Source organism: Telopea speciosissima, chromosome 10 (assembly GCF_018873765.1).
Source record: "Telopea speciosissima isolate NSW1024214 ecotype Mountain lineage chromosome 10, Tspe_v1, whole genome shotgun sequence".
NCBI classification, from domain to species: Eukaryota; Viridiplantae; Streptophyta; class Magnoliopsida; order Proteales; family Proteaceae; genus Telopea; species Telopea speciosissima.
Window position 1 is genome coordinate 14,734,143 of NC_057925.1, and position 16,356 is coordinate 14,750,498.

Here is a 16,356-nt window from a genome sequence, read left to right on the forward strand (position 1 = left end):
AAAAATTCTTCTCTAACCTGAGATCTGAAATTACTTTTTACTCTCCCTTTTGATGTGGCATATTTTTTGAAGACAGACTCCTACATATAAGAGGTACACTCGATCCAAAGCTTGGGTCCATCTACTGGTTTGATTCAATTTAATTTACACTGTCCTAGCTGCAAGCGGATGCTCTGTTTTTTGAGCTTTTCTTTGACTACTTGCTGCTGGAACTACCAGTGATCTACCCACCGGATCGAGTCAAGTTTTGGGGGTTTTTTTCCTCTCTATAAGACCCTGGATGGTTGGTTGGCGCTAGGCTTTGCTTTCATGCGAAGTTCAGACGGTGACACGACGGCCATGTTCACTCTGTTTTTGGTCCTCCTCCGTAGAGGGTCGTCGTTTTTGGACCTAATCACGGAAGCAAAGGCGGCAGCGACGGTGCTGCCAAAGTGCCAAGGTGAAGCAGGGGCAGTGGGGTATTTTAGATTGAAGATGAAGGAAAGAGTAGTATTGTAAATTTAATTCTAATGATTTAGTACAAAGATAAAATAGTCATTTTATATCAATAACTAACAACAGACTAACACCGTTAGTGTAGAGGGAGTGATTTGAGTATTTTCAAATATGAGGAGGTGATCTGAGTATTGACTCATTTTCAGGGGGTGTTTCATAATTTTTCCTTCTTTTTTTTTTTTTTTTGAAATTTTGATATTTATGATTAAAATATATAAAAAATGGATGTTATTTTCTAGTTTGTATGCAGAAAAGTACATCTTAAAAGGGCTATCTATCTGAGTGGATTTTTTGGTTTTCTTCCTGGAGTGTCTGCTCTCTACAACTTCATCTTAAAAGATCTCGTAAACCTCTTACAACTTTAAGGTTTTAATGGTGAACTTGTCAATTAATGGAAAAAGATAAAAAATTGTCGACTACAAGTTCTGGCGACAATGCATGAGAGATATGGGGAAATTCTTTATTTTTGTTTAAAGAAAGATTAAGGGTTTATTTCAAAAAATTCCTTTCTGGACAGTTGCATTTTCACAAACTCGAATCACCCACATCCTGTTCTGATGGATGATGTAGGATCTTGTTACGTGTGTCTCAAATTCTTGTATCTGTTTTGAAGATTGACGTGCTTCGACATATTTTGGTGGCAATCCAAATGAGATTTTTTTTTTAAGTCTTTGATGGTAATGGAAGGCTTGGGTATGAACCAACTAGATGGATCAACTCGCTTGGAGGAGTATTTATATGTTTTAAATGTCTTGTTGTAAATGAAACAAGTGAGATTTAGGGATTTTCGAGCTAGGGTTTTTGGGCGGGAATTCTTACACTGTTTTGGGTGTTTTTGAGAGATCTCCATTTGTATTTTCTTCCATTTTACATAGTGAAATTGTTGGGATTGGTTCCAAGAAGTGTCAAATCTGTGCCTCCTTATTACGTTCAGGGAAAACAATCAAGCGGCTGATTAACTAGCTAATTTTGATTTGCTCAACTAATGGTAATACTTCATTTCAGTCTAATTTCATCCCTTTCCAGAGAGCTCCGAGTCTTTGTGAGGGAAGACAAGGCAAGTTTACCCCTTTTTTTATTTTAAAGGTCCTGGGGGTCTCATGTTGGTTTTTTAGAAGTGTTCCTTGAGTGATTTTTGTATTGGGCTTGGGGTAAAGGCGTAAAGTGGGCTATGTCCCCCCCCCCCCTCCCCCCTCCCCCCTCCCCTCCCCTCCCCTCCCTAATGCTTTTTTGAAAGAGTTATTTATTTAATAAAATTCTAAGGGCCAGCCCGGGTCCCAAGTAATATTCAGGTTTAAAAAAAAATCATCTTCAACTTCGCCCATGAACATAACACATCACATTGGCGTCTGAACCACGTTGAATCTGTGTCATCTATTTTTGCTCAGTTTTGTTTGTTCGTGTTTGATGGGGTTTGCTTTAACAGATCTCACAAGAAGCTCCACTGACTACAGAAACAAAAAATGATATGTTGCTAGCTTTGAAAAGAAATTTAAGGAAGAAGAAAAGGTATAACAGAAACTGCACTTGTTCAGATGATTCAAGCTCTCCAAACTGGATCCAGAATGGGTTGAACAACAATTCTGTTGCCAGATAAACTTTATCGAACACTTCCCTAACCAAGGAGTGGAACAGAGAAAAGTTAATTTTTATGCTATTTGCATTAGCTTAAGCATCAAGCAAATAAAAGTGAAGTTTCATCCTTTACAGTGGCCTGTGGAGCTTTACATCTTTTTTTTTTCCCCTTCTCATTTTAACACTTTAAATAAGATAGAAAACCCCAGCTCATATTGGCAAAATGCTTAATCTGGACATCCATATATCAACAACCTTTGTATGTCTACTCACCACCTATCTGGGTTGTGGAGGCCTGAGCCAGAGGGTCTGTGGGAGTGAGAATGGGGGGAAAATTCATTTCTTCTCCATGGGCAACGATAGAACCTCCTAATTGCTGTCGATGGATTTCAAGTTTTCAGATGCATTCTTCTCCATATTTAGGGCATCCTCCAGTTCTCGGACGACATCTGTCATGTATGGTCGGTAGGCAGAGTGGGATTCAGTGCATGCCAATGCTACCTCAATCACTTTCCACACTGTCTCTGCATTATATCCTGTTTTTATGGCAGGATCTACAATATCTTCAATTCTTGAAATCATGATGAATGATTTGGCCTGCATGTACTCTTCACTAATTAGGTTTATATCATCACAGAAAAAAGGTTTATAGTTAAAGATCATGAAAATATCAAGCATTATTTATCTTGCATTTGAGGATTTTGAACCAAAGACAACTCTTTTAAGACTTCATGTCAAATGCTACTAACAAAAGACGTATCAAAACTCAAAGTTTGAGTACATTAATGACTTTGGTAACATACAAGGGCAGATCACAAACCAGAAGTTTCCTGTGATACTATTCACTTTCGTGTGATCATTTTAGCTTCTTTTAGGAATGAACATTTTCTCATATAATACCTTGATGTAAGGCTGGACAGATTCCAAAATCCTGCAGGTAATGTAACTTGAGGCAAGAGAAACCTTAGCTTCAAGTATTGCCATTTCTCGCCAAAAAAAATAAAAACCAATAATTGTATAGTTTCTGAACTTGCAATTAAAACCTCAACTATAACAACTCAAAACAGCAAAAAAGGAGTAGAATTTATGAAGTACAAAAGGATAACCAGTACTTAGCAGTTGGTTCCAACCACGTACTATTTTCGTGTTAGTTACCCTAGGCCTATCACACAGCTCCAACTGTTTGAAGAGTAAAGTACAGCAATATTTTGGCTTCCAATTGCATTCAATTACCAAAATCATCATGAACATGCTTTGGGAGTCTTCTTGCCTTTTTATAGGCTTGCAATACTATCAGAATTAGAGACTCTTCACTTACTAATCCCCTATTCCCTAATTGCATTAAGAATTGCTCAGAACTTGAACAGAGAATTAGAAGGTACTCAAATCCAACTAGGTTACTCATCCAATTTTGAAACACACATTCTAATTTTGAATCTAAAACTTGAACTTACTATACACAAATTCAGCAACTCTAGTGAGTGCTTAACCCATTTTCCATATAAAAGAAAATCAAAATTTTTTTAACACTAAGATAATATCCTAATTAAATTAATTTCACAAAATAGAAACTGGCTGCAGCTTGACACACGCCAATAATTTGGCCATGACATTCCCAAAACAGCTCAGATAGTTATAGAGATAACTGAATAAGCCTCAAAACAGGAACAAGATCATTCCAAATGGACAAGCATTGACCTTCCAACAATAATCCCAAGGAAAAGTGATGCCCAAATAACAGCTCAAAGTAAGAACCCATACTTAGAAACAGAACAATCCAATGCTTCTTAAGAGAATTAACTATGCTCCCATACTTTAATTCTTCCTTTGACAATTGACACTTGCACATCTCAACTCCCAAGGAAGAGAAAATACGGGTCTTTGAGATGAAATATTTGAGGTCCACAGAATCTCAAAGACTTTTCTAACTTGCTAGATTGTGATGCATCCCAAATGCATCACATTGCTACACAAGAGCCACTTAGGAGGTCAGCCTGTGTCAAGGCGCAAGCCCATAAAATCCACAAGGCCCGGGGCCAAGACTAAGAACCAACCCCATACATGACTGTCCCCAACCAGCTCCAAAAATCTAGCTTAAATAACTTGAAGGGTCATCTCCTTAGTGTTTGATGATGTGGCAACCCTTCTCCCAAAGATTATCTTGGTCCAAGCTCCTTCAACTACTCCCCCCCAAGAGTCTTTCTTAAAGACTACAAAGAGGCTTGAAGCATGTATGACAAGTGCAGCCCCCTATGTTATCTTTTGGTTTTTTCTTTTAATCTCAACCATTGGTACATCATTAAGATCGAGGGTTGAGATGTTGCAGTAATTTTTAGAGTTTTCTTTATTTGCCTATAAAAGGCCTAGCTATGTTGATTGCAACACATTGAGTTTTGATAATACAAAGTGATTGATGCATCTCTTGAACCTTGAAGAGTTCTCATTGAAACCACGAAGAGTTTCTCAACATCCTCGAAGAGTTGGTGCTTTCCTTGTGTTACTTACTTCCTAAAAGAGTTGCAACAACACTCTTGGTGCTACAACACATCCTAGAAGAGAGGTGTATCAGTCCCATACTTATCCCTTTTACAAAAATCCAAAATTACTTTGTTGTTTTTTTTTTATTTCCAAAATGTGTCCTTACACAAACTCTATCTTCACGGCCAGTCTTCACCATCCTACAATCAGAATCTGAGGAAACTGTAATTCACAAACTTTGTAGCCCCACGAATCTTATCATTTGGTTTTGGAATCAACTCATTCCAAAGTTATATACAAAGAGTTATGTTTATTTTCCCAAACTGGTGCAGTTTTGGAAAATCTTGAATCCGAGTTCAAGTTTATTGGAGCTTATTTCTATCTCTCCCGATCTGAGTTCAACAGCCTATCTTGAGGCTTGCATCAGATTGGCAATCTCAGTAGAATTTCAGACCCAAGCTTTATTGGAAATAACCCATGAGATCCCAAGTAATAATTCAAAATTTCTTGGAAATAACCATTTTTGAATCCATGTAGTTATCCTTACCGAAGCTACAGAATTTTCCACCACCACCACATCCCCTGACAGGTTATTCAACTCACTTTGCCTGACTCACTTCTGAGAGAACCCATTGCAACCTGTCATTTTCGCAGAACACTGACAAAACTCTTTCAATCTCTCTTCCTTCATCTACTACACCTTGTTGATTTCTAATTGGGAACTAAAGTTTTCTCTCCTCTTCTGTTTCCATCTTATGCACAAAACTGCCATTGCCATCATTTTTTAGCCATTCAACCTTTATTTTTGACTCCTCATATGCCTAATTAAGAAACCATAATTGAACTTTATTATTGATTGTTTCATTTCACATAAAATTGTGAGTTCTAGAAGTTCTACATCATGATTTTATTATATAAAGTTATATGTTAAGTTAATATGGATATAAAAGTTTTTGCATTTTGTGTTAGATACTTAGAGTAACAATATATTTTCTTTTTTCACAAGAGAAATTGTTAAACCTAATATATAATTCAGGATAATTGCAATATGGGCTCAGATTGGCACCGGTGTTGGCTGACCTGGCCAAGTTCTCATCCATAGTTATCAAGGCGTCGCCTAGGCGGGCACCTTGCCGCCTTGGCGGTGTCGCCTTGAATTTTTACCCTCTAAAATGTCATGATCACCTTCCCGCCTTGATGACTATGTTCTCATCAGATATTTTTGAGATCTAATTGAGTTGCAAGCATGACTTGTAGGAAATTTATTGGTGAGGCATAACTTGCCAAATAGCTTGAGCAGTGACCAGCACCTGTCCTCTAACAAAAATATAAATTAGTCATACTTTCAGAAGGTAAGAAGGATAAGCACAAATTAGGGCCATACCCATTCAACTAAGCTCCAAACATTATGTGGCTCCTGTATATTGAGAGGCTCCCGACCAGTTAAAATTTCTAGTAGCACCACACCAAAACTAAAAACATCAATGTTTGCCGAGAACTGATGTGTCTGTGCTGAATAGCACCTGCACACACACACACAAAATAAATAAAAAAAAATGATAATAATAATAAATGATTAAAAAAAAGCATAACATGATCTGCAATTCTCTCTCTCTCTCTCTCTCTCTCTCTCTCTTTAAAAGTTCCTATTAAGGAAAAATATTTTCTATACAGGCATCATTTAGAGTTAGTCTATCAGCATGCCATTTCTTGCCATCAGGTAGAGTACCATAATAAGCAGAATAGAAACTGATGTCAGCAACATGCTCAGAAGCTTTGGGTCTCAATTGATTTGCCAAGTGGCAGATAAAAGATGTTAAGGGAGCCCATGTAGAGTAGAACTCTCTATGGTGCATGTGTAGCTAAGTTCTTCCCTTTATCCAAAGAAAAAAATAATCTAGTGTTTAATTTGTCTTTCAGACAATTAGCAAAACCAAACATTTGATGCCAAGAAACAGTATTATTTCTAACTATACAAATTTTAGAGAGATTCAGGCTTTTAAAGGAATGGTGAAAGATTGTGAGGAACATAATAATCATAGGAAAATTGAAAAGTCAAACAATTTTGCTAGTAATTGAAGTTGAAAAAAAACTGAGTATTTTCTTTATTTTTTCCCTTTTTAGTTCAGGCAGAAAAAGGAAAACTGTCTTAAGCCTAAGGAAGAAAGATCTGAACTTACTCTGGGTCCACATATCCAGCTGTCCCTCTTACTTCCAAACAACTTCCATTATCCCCTTCTTGAGGAGCACATTCTGAAAAGCCAAAGTCCGCCAACTTGGCGCACATATTATGATCCAAAAGTATGTTGCTTGATTTTACATCCCCATGTACGACATAGCGGCCAGAAAACGTGTGTAGATATACTAGACCTGAAGATGATCAGAAAATTTTGAATTTTGGACTTCTATTTTTGATAATCTAATCAATGTTGAATAACCTAAACCAAACTGTTTTCTAGATTCCATAGTTATACTTGGAAAGATAGAATAATTTTTTATTATTGACACATCCATAGAGATTATCTAGCCAATCATCTTTTAAGAACCTTGGCTGAACTTCAGACCAATAGGCCAGTTTTAGAATGATAATCAGACTATAAAACTAGAGCATTCAATAGCATTCAAGAAACATTTATTAATACAAATGTGCAATTCATGTAGGACATAGGGTGTTTTCCATGGTATAAAACAAAATTTTCCATTTTGTCAACATTTAAGGTTCCTGTTTGTTTTTAAAGTGCAATATTTTTTAGGAAATTTGATTCTTCAAAGCACCATATGTACTAACCCCATCTAGAAATACAACTTTACTTCATAAACCCATTACTGTTCTTCATTGAGTTATGTTTGAGATAACAAGAAAAATGTAGAAATTCCGTGCTCCAGCAACATGAAAGCAAACTCGTCCAGACTGTGCCACAATCATGCCTCATATGTGCAGGAAGTGGAATTTTCATTGGATGGCTCATGCACAAAAGATATTGTTGCAAGATAGTTAACTTGATTAAGAGATTCTAGCCATGGAAACTGTCAATCGTTTGGTCTGCAACCAAAGTCAGATGTCACAATGACAGATATCCACTATCCATCTGCTAACCTAGGATAACCTCAACTTAAAAATAAAACAGAAACTAAATATAATTTTTCTGGAGTATCTATCGAATTACCAAATACCATGGTAGAGAATTTAATGGCATAACCAACCTTTACATCTCCAAGAAATATACAAAGTTCTCAATTTCTCATTGTCGTGAAGGAAACATGTTGTCATTAAAAGATCTAAGTTGTTCTCTGCAATTTTTTCTTCACATTTTTGGTAAATTAAAATATAAGAAATCAATAAGAGTGAGAATACCCATGTTACTTGCCTCGAGCAGTACCAAGTGCAATGGACAGTCTTGTAGGCCAGGCTAGCGTTTTTTGTTTTGCTGCTTCCCCTATGGAAGAAAAATGTTAATCACAAGAACTAAGAATAACAGTTAAGATCTACAAAGGGCTTTGACAGTTAATGGACTACCATAGAGGTGATCATGCAAAGAGCCATTGGACATGAAGGGATAAACAAGAATCAGTTGGTTACTTTCAGAACAGTAGCCTAGAAGGGGAACCAAATTCTCGTGCCGAATAGCTGAGAGAAGTTTTAACTGCAAAAATAAGTATATATTAATGAATGTCATACACCTCTGAACATATTAAGCAAGATACATGTATTTTGGCTTAACCCATCTAAATTATGGGCAAGATATCACTGTCTGAGCATGTAGTGCCTGCATCAGTGCAGGGGCCATGAGAACGCACATAGGGGGATAAGTTGGAATGGGATTTTTGAGTTCACTGGGGGCTGGACGGTAAAAACACGCAGTCCTGTGTCTGGGTGCAGGAACCACGCGACCGGCTAGCGTTATTTTTCTCCTAAATTATAGTCCGGAAGTTTTTACAAAAATCATCATTCTTTTATCTTTATAAACTTTCGTACTATATCCGTTATATCAAACACTAATATAAAAGTAGAACCATTCAATATATTGTTTAAAAAATAATTATAAAAAATATCAACAAAATGTATAAAAACTACAAATCATTAATAAAATATGATTATTTATCAGCCTTTTGATTAAAGCATTTAGGTGGTGGCAAATATATAGCCAGTAATAGTACAAAGATGCAGCGCAGTATCTAAATATTGTAAAAGAGAACTGTTGGAGGCACATTCCCTGCACTTCATGTAAATAGCATTTGCTTGTTAGGCAACATACTCAGTCAATGTAAATAAAAGAGTGGCAAAAACTGATCATAAATGAACAATTTTACCTCATTGTCAAATTCACCACACCCCTGAGTTGAGGTCCCTGAGCGAACCTTCACAGCCACTTCTTGACCATCAGGTAGAGTACCATAATAAACAGATCCAAAACCTCCTTCACCTATTAAGGTTTTGTAGTTGCTGGTGGAAGTTTCAATACATTCCAGAGTAAAAGTCGGTATAGATACAGAGGTCAGAGAAAAAATTTCCGGGCTGGGCAGAGAATAAATTTGATCTGCATTTGACAGGAAATTTTTGTTGAGGAAACATGGGAAAAACAATTAATAGAAATAAGTAATTTGGAGCTCATATGTACGTGGACCCATATGAATGAATGATAGACCACAGTTTAGATCGCCCTCAACTCTCAGAATTTGTAAATGATCCATACCTTTATAACCATGTTGTTACTACTGTTCTGTGAAGAACATTACGTATGACAAATTTCATCAATAAAAACGATGATAATGAATTGTGGGGGTGGGGGGGTGTTGGGAATGACAAGACAATGATGTAGTTGACCAACTATATAGAATGACAATACCATGTGAATAAAAGGTCTTCAAAGTGGAACAACATGAAGCATCACAGTGCAATTGCAAAGTTATTTACGGACAATTAGCCAGAGCACAGACAACACAAATACACACATATCCATACACTGTGAATAGTACTTTCCTATCCATCCATGCACAAAAATATACACATGGAAAAAGAGGGGGGGGGGGGGGAGGGGAAGGTACTGCTGCAGGGACAAAAACAAAAACAACTGAATATGGTTCAATTAGCTGTAAAGGAAATATAAGGGAACATAGTACCATCAAGAAAAATCATACCCTTGAACTAACTAGTCATAAGAGGTTGTATGGGATGGACAGATTTTTCTATTTTCTGCAATAGAATCCACAAAGTTTGAGGAAATAAGATGTAAAATTCTGTTTCATAGATCTAATGTTGAATGTGTAAATTTTTTATTTTGCAGTTTAAGTCATTTTGCGTCTATTACTTTCTTGCAATGAAAGATGAAACCCCCAATGGAGACAAATAGTTTGACCTTCAACAAAGTACAGGTTCTTCGATAATGCTCTCATCAACATATTCTTGTTCCTGGTTTCCTAACAATGATATGGACTCAGGAAGTGCTGAGTCCCAAAAAGGGAAACAGTATCCCTATGTAAGACCCTTATGTTTTAATAGAAAAAATCATATGATGATATGAACTAGCTGAATCTACTTCAAAGTTCTCAGAACTCTACTTTGCAGCATACTTTGGACCATATTCAAAGAGATATTGTTAAAATATTTGTGATAGGAGCGTTAACATTACAAATAAGGTAGAATGAATTAAGAAACTCTATAGGACTTTATTAGGAGTCCAAACAGAAATGGTGTTTGAAGTGCATCTGGCAAGGAGAGGGAACGGACTAAGTTTGTTTAGGTCGAAGATCTCCTGTTTAACAGATCGACCATAAGGTCTGTGCCCTTTAAAGTGGATTCTTTCACACCTTGTCCTTTTAGCTGGAAAGAAATTGATAAGTTAAATCAAAGTTAAGCTGAGGAAATGATTGATTTGTACTCCTTATATGAATTGGTGACCTACCAGCTGATATCCTCACCAAAGGTATTAAAATATCATATTTAACATTATTTAGGCAAACTAAAATTGGGAATGTGTGAAAACCATTCCTCAGCTTGAGGGGAAGGGCTGTAGAATGTTTTTGAGTAATTTTAAAGCATATAGGTGGTTGTATATGTTTGTAGATCATTTTTTTTCTTTAATGAGGGGCATAATGGTATAATGCATGCATTCTGTTGCGAGACATGCACTCTCTCTCTTCTTCATTTATATTTCTCCCTCCTTTTCTTCTCTATAAGTCACAAACCCTACATCTAACAATTTTCTCAAGGCCTCCTAATAGAGGATTAATCAACTTACTCTTTGTCTTCAGGGTTCTTCCTTGTTCTAATCTTCCCCGAGCCATCAATCTTTTTTTGTTACACATGAAGATGATGCCAGCAGCAACTGCAAATAGGAGGCAGAGCCCTGTGACAGCATATATGATAATTTGATGCACTGCAAGTGAAGAGCCTCCAACAACACAGATTCCAAAGCTGACATAGACATTAAAAGATCAGATCATAAAGATAAAATATAAGCATTTCAAAAATCCAAACTGTTAATATTGTTTGTGACATTTTCTTGGAATTTGCTTCATTCATACTCTGTAGTAAGATTTGCGCGGTTCAATAATCCAGAAGGAAGAGCATTGCTGAATTGCAAGTTGCATCCAAAATACCTAAAGAAGCACATTATATATTATTTCACTGACTCAAGGAGGTTCCCAACTAAATCCTTATTCATATGAAGCATTCACATTTTTATACACAAGAGGAAAAGAAACAAGATGCTAACTTACAATTTTGTTAAATAAGGAAGCGAGGAAAAAGAATTGGTAATTGAACCAATAAGTTCATTATCCCTTACATCCCTGCACTCGACACCAAATCGAAGTAAGTTCACCATTCTCCAATGAAGTTTACTACATACTATAAACTCTGTTTCGAGATTATGCATATTAACATGCTGATTAGATCATGAAAGTGATTGAGCCACAAACTGGATTGCAGAGAGCTAAAAAAACAATTAGGAACTGGATCAATGTGACATTTAGAGAGTGTATTGACAGACATAGAATGATAATTAGTGAGAAGGCTAGTGTAAATGCTTAGCTCAGAGGCACTAGTGTTTAAATTTTGAGTGTAACAACAGCCTATCAGTGAACCCCACAATTAAGACTTTGTGCTATAAAATGGATATTTCTGGGTTATCAACCAACCAAATAGAATGATGCCTTGAAATTATCTTCCATTCTGTCGATAATTATTTTCTAAATCACCTGTGTGTGTGTGTGTGTGTGTAAATGTGAATACTAAAAGCTAAAACTGAACTATCATCTAAGCTGAAGCAGCAGATAGGAGGTTACATTGATGTCAACATAGAAGAATCTGGGAAAGATAGAATGGTGCCAGTGAAGTCATTGAAGCTCAGGTTCCTGCAAGTCATACGTCATCAGTAGGCAGCTTCCAGAATTAGAGGTCACTACTTCAACAACTGTCAAAAACTCAATTGAGGAGAACTTTATCATACAGTGCTTTCAGGTTGGCTAGCTCAGTGATGTGGGAAGGAAGTGATCCTTGAAGAGCACGTGACGAAAGATCCCTGAAGAAAGGTTATGAGACCACACATTGATTAATGAGATGTTAGTGACAATACATTCATTTCATCAACTCGGATTTCTTTCTTCGAGAAATGATTGAATGAAATATTTAGAAAAAATAAATGTATAAAGAAGAATGATGGCTTACACTGAGGTGATGGCAGCTGAACTGTTTATGGGGTCACAGCCCAAGCCTTGCCATGGAAAGGGAAGACATGGATCTCCGGACCAGCTCAGTAGAACCTCATTTTCTGGGTTGTTAGCTATTAGTTCATCCCTCACCTCCATAATTACATTGGCTGAAAGTAAAACGAAAGGTATTCCATATTGTGAAATAAACAATATAACTTCAAAGTCATAACAAAAGTCCTAATGGATATTATCACTCTAGACAGGACAGATTTTGTTTTTTGCTTCACAAGCTTATCGATACACCACTGTGTTACAATAGTCCGAGTCTTTCTTACAGGGTGGAACCATGTGGTACATATTTTTAGTCATCAACAAGAGTTTCATAAATCATTTTCATCGAGGGAGGCAAACTTTCACTTTGGATTCGTCCTACAAAGGGTCTATTATCCCCTTTTTTTTGTGGGGTGTGGGGGAGTGGGGTTACTGAAGGTCTACTTATCCCAATTCATGTAAGATAAATGTTATCAATAATAAGAAGGTCATTTACATACACAATCTACAAAGCCACAGCAAATGGAGCAATAACATAACAAGAAACAAATTTACAGAAAAAGGGGAGAATATAAATCATTACTAATTACAGAACATACCATCTTGTTGGACAGTTCCTTCAGACCTTGTGTGCACCTGTAGTATCTCATAAGCATTGCAAATAGGTCCCAGCCTCTGTTGGACTCCGACTAATGTCACATTAAGAATACCATTTTCTGTGCTTGCATTAAAAACAGCTTTCCTGTAGTTGGAGATGGTGCCACCCCCTAATACATCAAAGTTTCCATATCTCTTTTCTCCATTTACATATATATCAAACATCCTTTCTCCCTTCTTAATAGATCCATCGAGTTCAAGAAAATAAAGGAAAATAAGATAGTTTTTGTTGCTCAGATCAAGGTTATCCTGTATGAACTGCAGCTGTGTTTTGTCCGTCAGTGCTGTTTGTAGCACTTGAATCGGTACAGATGCATTAGCACCATTGACTGAGATGCTTGTGTTGGATATTATGATGGAACTATTGCTTAGACTTGAGCTGGTAGCCCAAATGCGATCACTTGTATCATAAGGATACCTGCAAGTACATGTAACAACATGGAAACATGCACTCAACACCATATCTTCAGTTTTCAAATCCGCAATTAAAGGAAAAAGGACTTAGCCTACAAATTCTTCTGACCTTTGTTTATACTTTCTACAATCTATCTCCATAAATAAAAGGAGAGGCTACTACTGATATTTGTATTGCTTATTGAGCATAAGAAGCACAAGATTTCTGATGTTTGATCTCATGAAGAGAGGTAGAGCACAAGATATCTATCCTTTTTTACAAGAAGAAGCTCATACCCCATCATTAAGTGATGAAGATTGATTTGGACATGGATGGATATAAATTATGATTCAACATAAGAGTTATGTTCTGTATCTCAAGTGGTAGACTAAGGATACTTGGAACATAGGATAGCTGACAACTGGTCCTTAACCAAAAGCTACGCAAAAGTGGTCATCTATATTCCTTATATGCAAAAAGGACTGTTATTATCTTGTTTCAAACAAAAAAAATTAGGAAACTTACCTGATCACCCCTTTCGTGTTCCCAACATCAACTCGACTGACCAACTTTAGAACATTAGACAAATCTAACTCAGGGTACAACAAATTACCCAAAGGCCTTAATTCAAGATCTGAAATGTATGGGCTACCCTTCACCCCCAATAAGCAGAAGTCTATGTAGTGATTGGTAGCTCTAATAAACCCCTCCACCACTGAAGAGTTGTCTGTAGATTTCACTTGACCAATGGATGTGGCACCAAATGAAATATTGAAGAATGTATCAATAGAAGAACCGAGACTGAGACCACGAGGGAAGGTACCCCTAATCAAATAATCTTGATCCATGACTGTTGTCAAATTATAACACCATTTGTTTCCTGGACCTGGGTTGAAAATTCGAGCCCATGTATAGCTTGCATTGTTGATCACTGGGGAGGATATCTCTTGACATTTTCCTATGTTATTGAACAAATTTAAATCTGAGTTCCAGGTTATATTGGTGCTGGGGTCAGTGCCATTTGATGGTGCACAACACCATAAGCTCACAAAGCCTGCATGCATTACAAATTAAATTAATAAGCCATCTCAAGGTTCCACAACTAATTGTAACAATACTATAGCAAAAAGTTTGATATGGCATTAATCTGACATGGTTACACCATACAAATGAAAATTTGTGATTACTGTAACAAGTGTGAATGATGTCAGGCAAGAATGTCAGTGCTATAGGTTAGTGGATGAAAGGGTTTCAAATTCAGATCTGTGTTGTTAAGTATCATGGACTTTTACAACTCAGCCAATGGACTTCAGAAATCTTCAAAAAAGTAACTACAAGACAGAACACTTTAAAGTAAATCTCGTCATTGAGATGTAATTATTTATAAGAGAGACCCAAGAATTTAATCAATTTAATTTTTTTTGTAAAACAGAGCCCCTGTCATGCATATGGGTGATTCACCTGAACCAAAAAGCAATTAACCTAAATGGGTTATGATTATCTAAACATGCTGGTCACTTTTGCTCCACAACACAAACCTAAGCAACTTTAGCTACTAAATCTGGTTCATTATATTTTTCAGAGGGGATCAATAGCCCAACCCCAAAGAAGCACACAGAGTGTACCTTTTTTGACTAAACCTAGAATATGGGTTAGGTCTCTGCTCTTCCCACACACAAATGAAACCTTTGAACTTGATGTTGCAAACGACAACCAATGCATGCACAATAATAATACTTCACTTCATGTTCTCTAACATCTGAGGCATAGAAACTGACAATTCCAACTTTGTCAGAATGAAGTGTGATGCACAGGAATATCCTTCCCCTAGTTCAGCCCCATTAAATTGGCTAACTAGTGCTTTTTCTTCTATGATTCTTTATCCAATATGTTCGAATTCAGACTGCATTTAATGGATCATTAAGGGTCATTTCCTGGAAATCCCAAAGCAGAAACCATTAATTTGGTTTTCTTTATGGATGGTCATGCTCACTGTGTCTATTATAATTCCTCTCCAAATAATGAATATCCCCAAATTTAGGATAAAAAGTTCAAGCTTGTAACCACGTCGAAAGCCTTATAACCAAACCAACTAATACATTTCCCTTTAAATCCAACCCACACTATTTTCCTTTTTCTCCCCCCCCCCCCCAACCCTTTTTAGCTTATTTTTAAGATCTTAGGCATCGATCTGTAAGATAAAAAAATTTCAACCATAATGTATTCTTACAACTGAAATCTTTGTTACCAAATTATTTGAAATTTGGTCATAATACTTCTGAGCTCAGAAAATAACCAAAGAAGAACAACAACTATTAGTTTTCAAACTTACCATTCTGTGCACAAGCTGGTTGTATAAGGAGAAGCAAGAAGAAGCTGAGGAGACAAATTCCTATCAATGTTGCCGAATTAACAGGTTCCATCATTGTCTTATCTGTAACTCGCCCTATTAGATTTCCAAACTCGTAATCAACTTCATAATCTGTCAACTTCCACCAACATCCAAATTGAACCCTTAATTTTTCCAATATTTGCCATATCTTACGTTCTGAGATCCCTTGTTTCCATGAATCTTCTACTACTGATTGTTCAGAAGGAGAATCAGTGGAAAGAGATAATTTTGCAGATGGAAAAGGCTTTTGGATCTGCAGAGAATAGTCTAGCACCGGGGTTTTCAAGCTGGGAATTGCAGAAGCAATTCAAGGCAAGACTCTACTGGGGTGGAACAAACTTGAATGCTTCACTGATGTCTCTTTACCATGAATTGTTTTGAGATTAATTGGCGGCAACCCACACACTCTCGTTACACAATATCCGACCCGAATACCCTTACTCTTCTCTCTCATATTGACCCGAATACCCTTACTCTTCTCTCTCTCTCTCTCTCTACCCAGCTGATAGCAATAATTTTTTGTAAGATTCACCCAAAAAATAAAAATAAAAATTTGTAAGATTTTTTTCCTTTCCCTTTAAGATAATGTTTCCACGTGTCTACCACTTTTCAACCACACTCCTGGATAATTTGGTACATAGACCATTGGATAGATGTGGGG

The 16,356-nt window shown here is 36.7% G+C and overlaps 1 protein-coding gene across 2 annotated transcripts; it reads right to left on the minus strand.

The window, feature by feature from the left end:
- Positions 1-2,131: 2,131 nt before the first annotated feature.
- Positions 2,132-16,058, minus strand: LOC122641515 (nodulation receptor kinase-like). Of its 2 annotated transcripts, none has more exons than XM_043834771.1 (15): positions 15,636-16,058; positions 13,829-14,357; positions 12,852-13,327; positions 12,218-12,368; positions 12,000-12,071; positions 11,836-11,904; positions 11,269-11,340; positions 11,074-11,148; positions 10,788-10,963; positions 8,860-9,086; positions 8,066-8,192; positions 7,917-7,976; positions 6,729-6,918; positions 5,933-6,071; positions 2,132-2,667 (listed from the first exon to the last, which is right to left on the minus strand). In XM_043834771.1, the coding sequence occupies exons 1-15, from the start codon at positions 15,727-15,729 to the stop codon at positions 2,440-2,442; spliced, it is 2,685 nt and encodes an 894-aa protein (XP_043690706.1). In that variant the 5' UTR covers positions 15,730-16,058; the 3' UTR covers positions 2,132-2,439. The 2 variants fall into 2 exon arrangements, with proteins under 2 accessions (XP_043690706.1, XP_043690705.1); XM_043834770.1 differs by having other exon boundaries at positions 7,917-7,985; positions 15,636-16,056.
- Positions 16,059-16,356: the final 298 nt, after the last annotated feature.

Bases quoted from the DNA above. Each gene is read 5' to 3' on its own strand.
- LOC122641515 (XM_043834770.1), bottom strand. From the start codon at position 15,729: ATGATGGAACCTGTTAATTCGGCAACATTGATAGGAATTTGTCTCCTC. The intron at 14,358-15,635 runs GTAAGTTTGAAA...TAATGCATGCAG, and splicing joins ACCAGCTTGTGCACAGAATG to GCTTTGTGAGCTTATGGTGT. The intron at 13,328-13,828 runs GTAAGTTTCCTA...ATGTACTTGCAG, and splicing joins AACACGAAAGGGGTGATCAG to GTATCCTTATGATACAAGTG.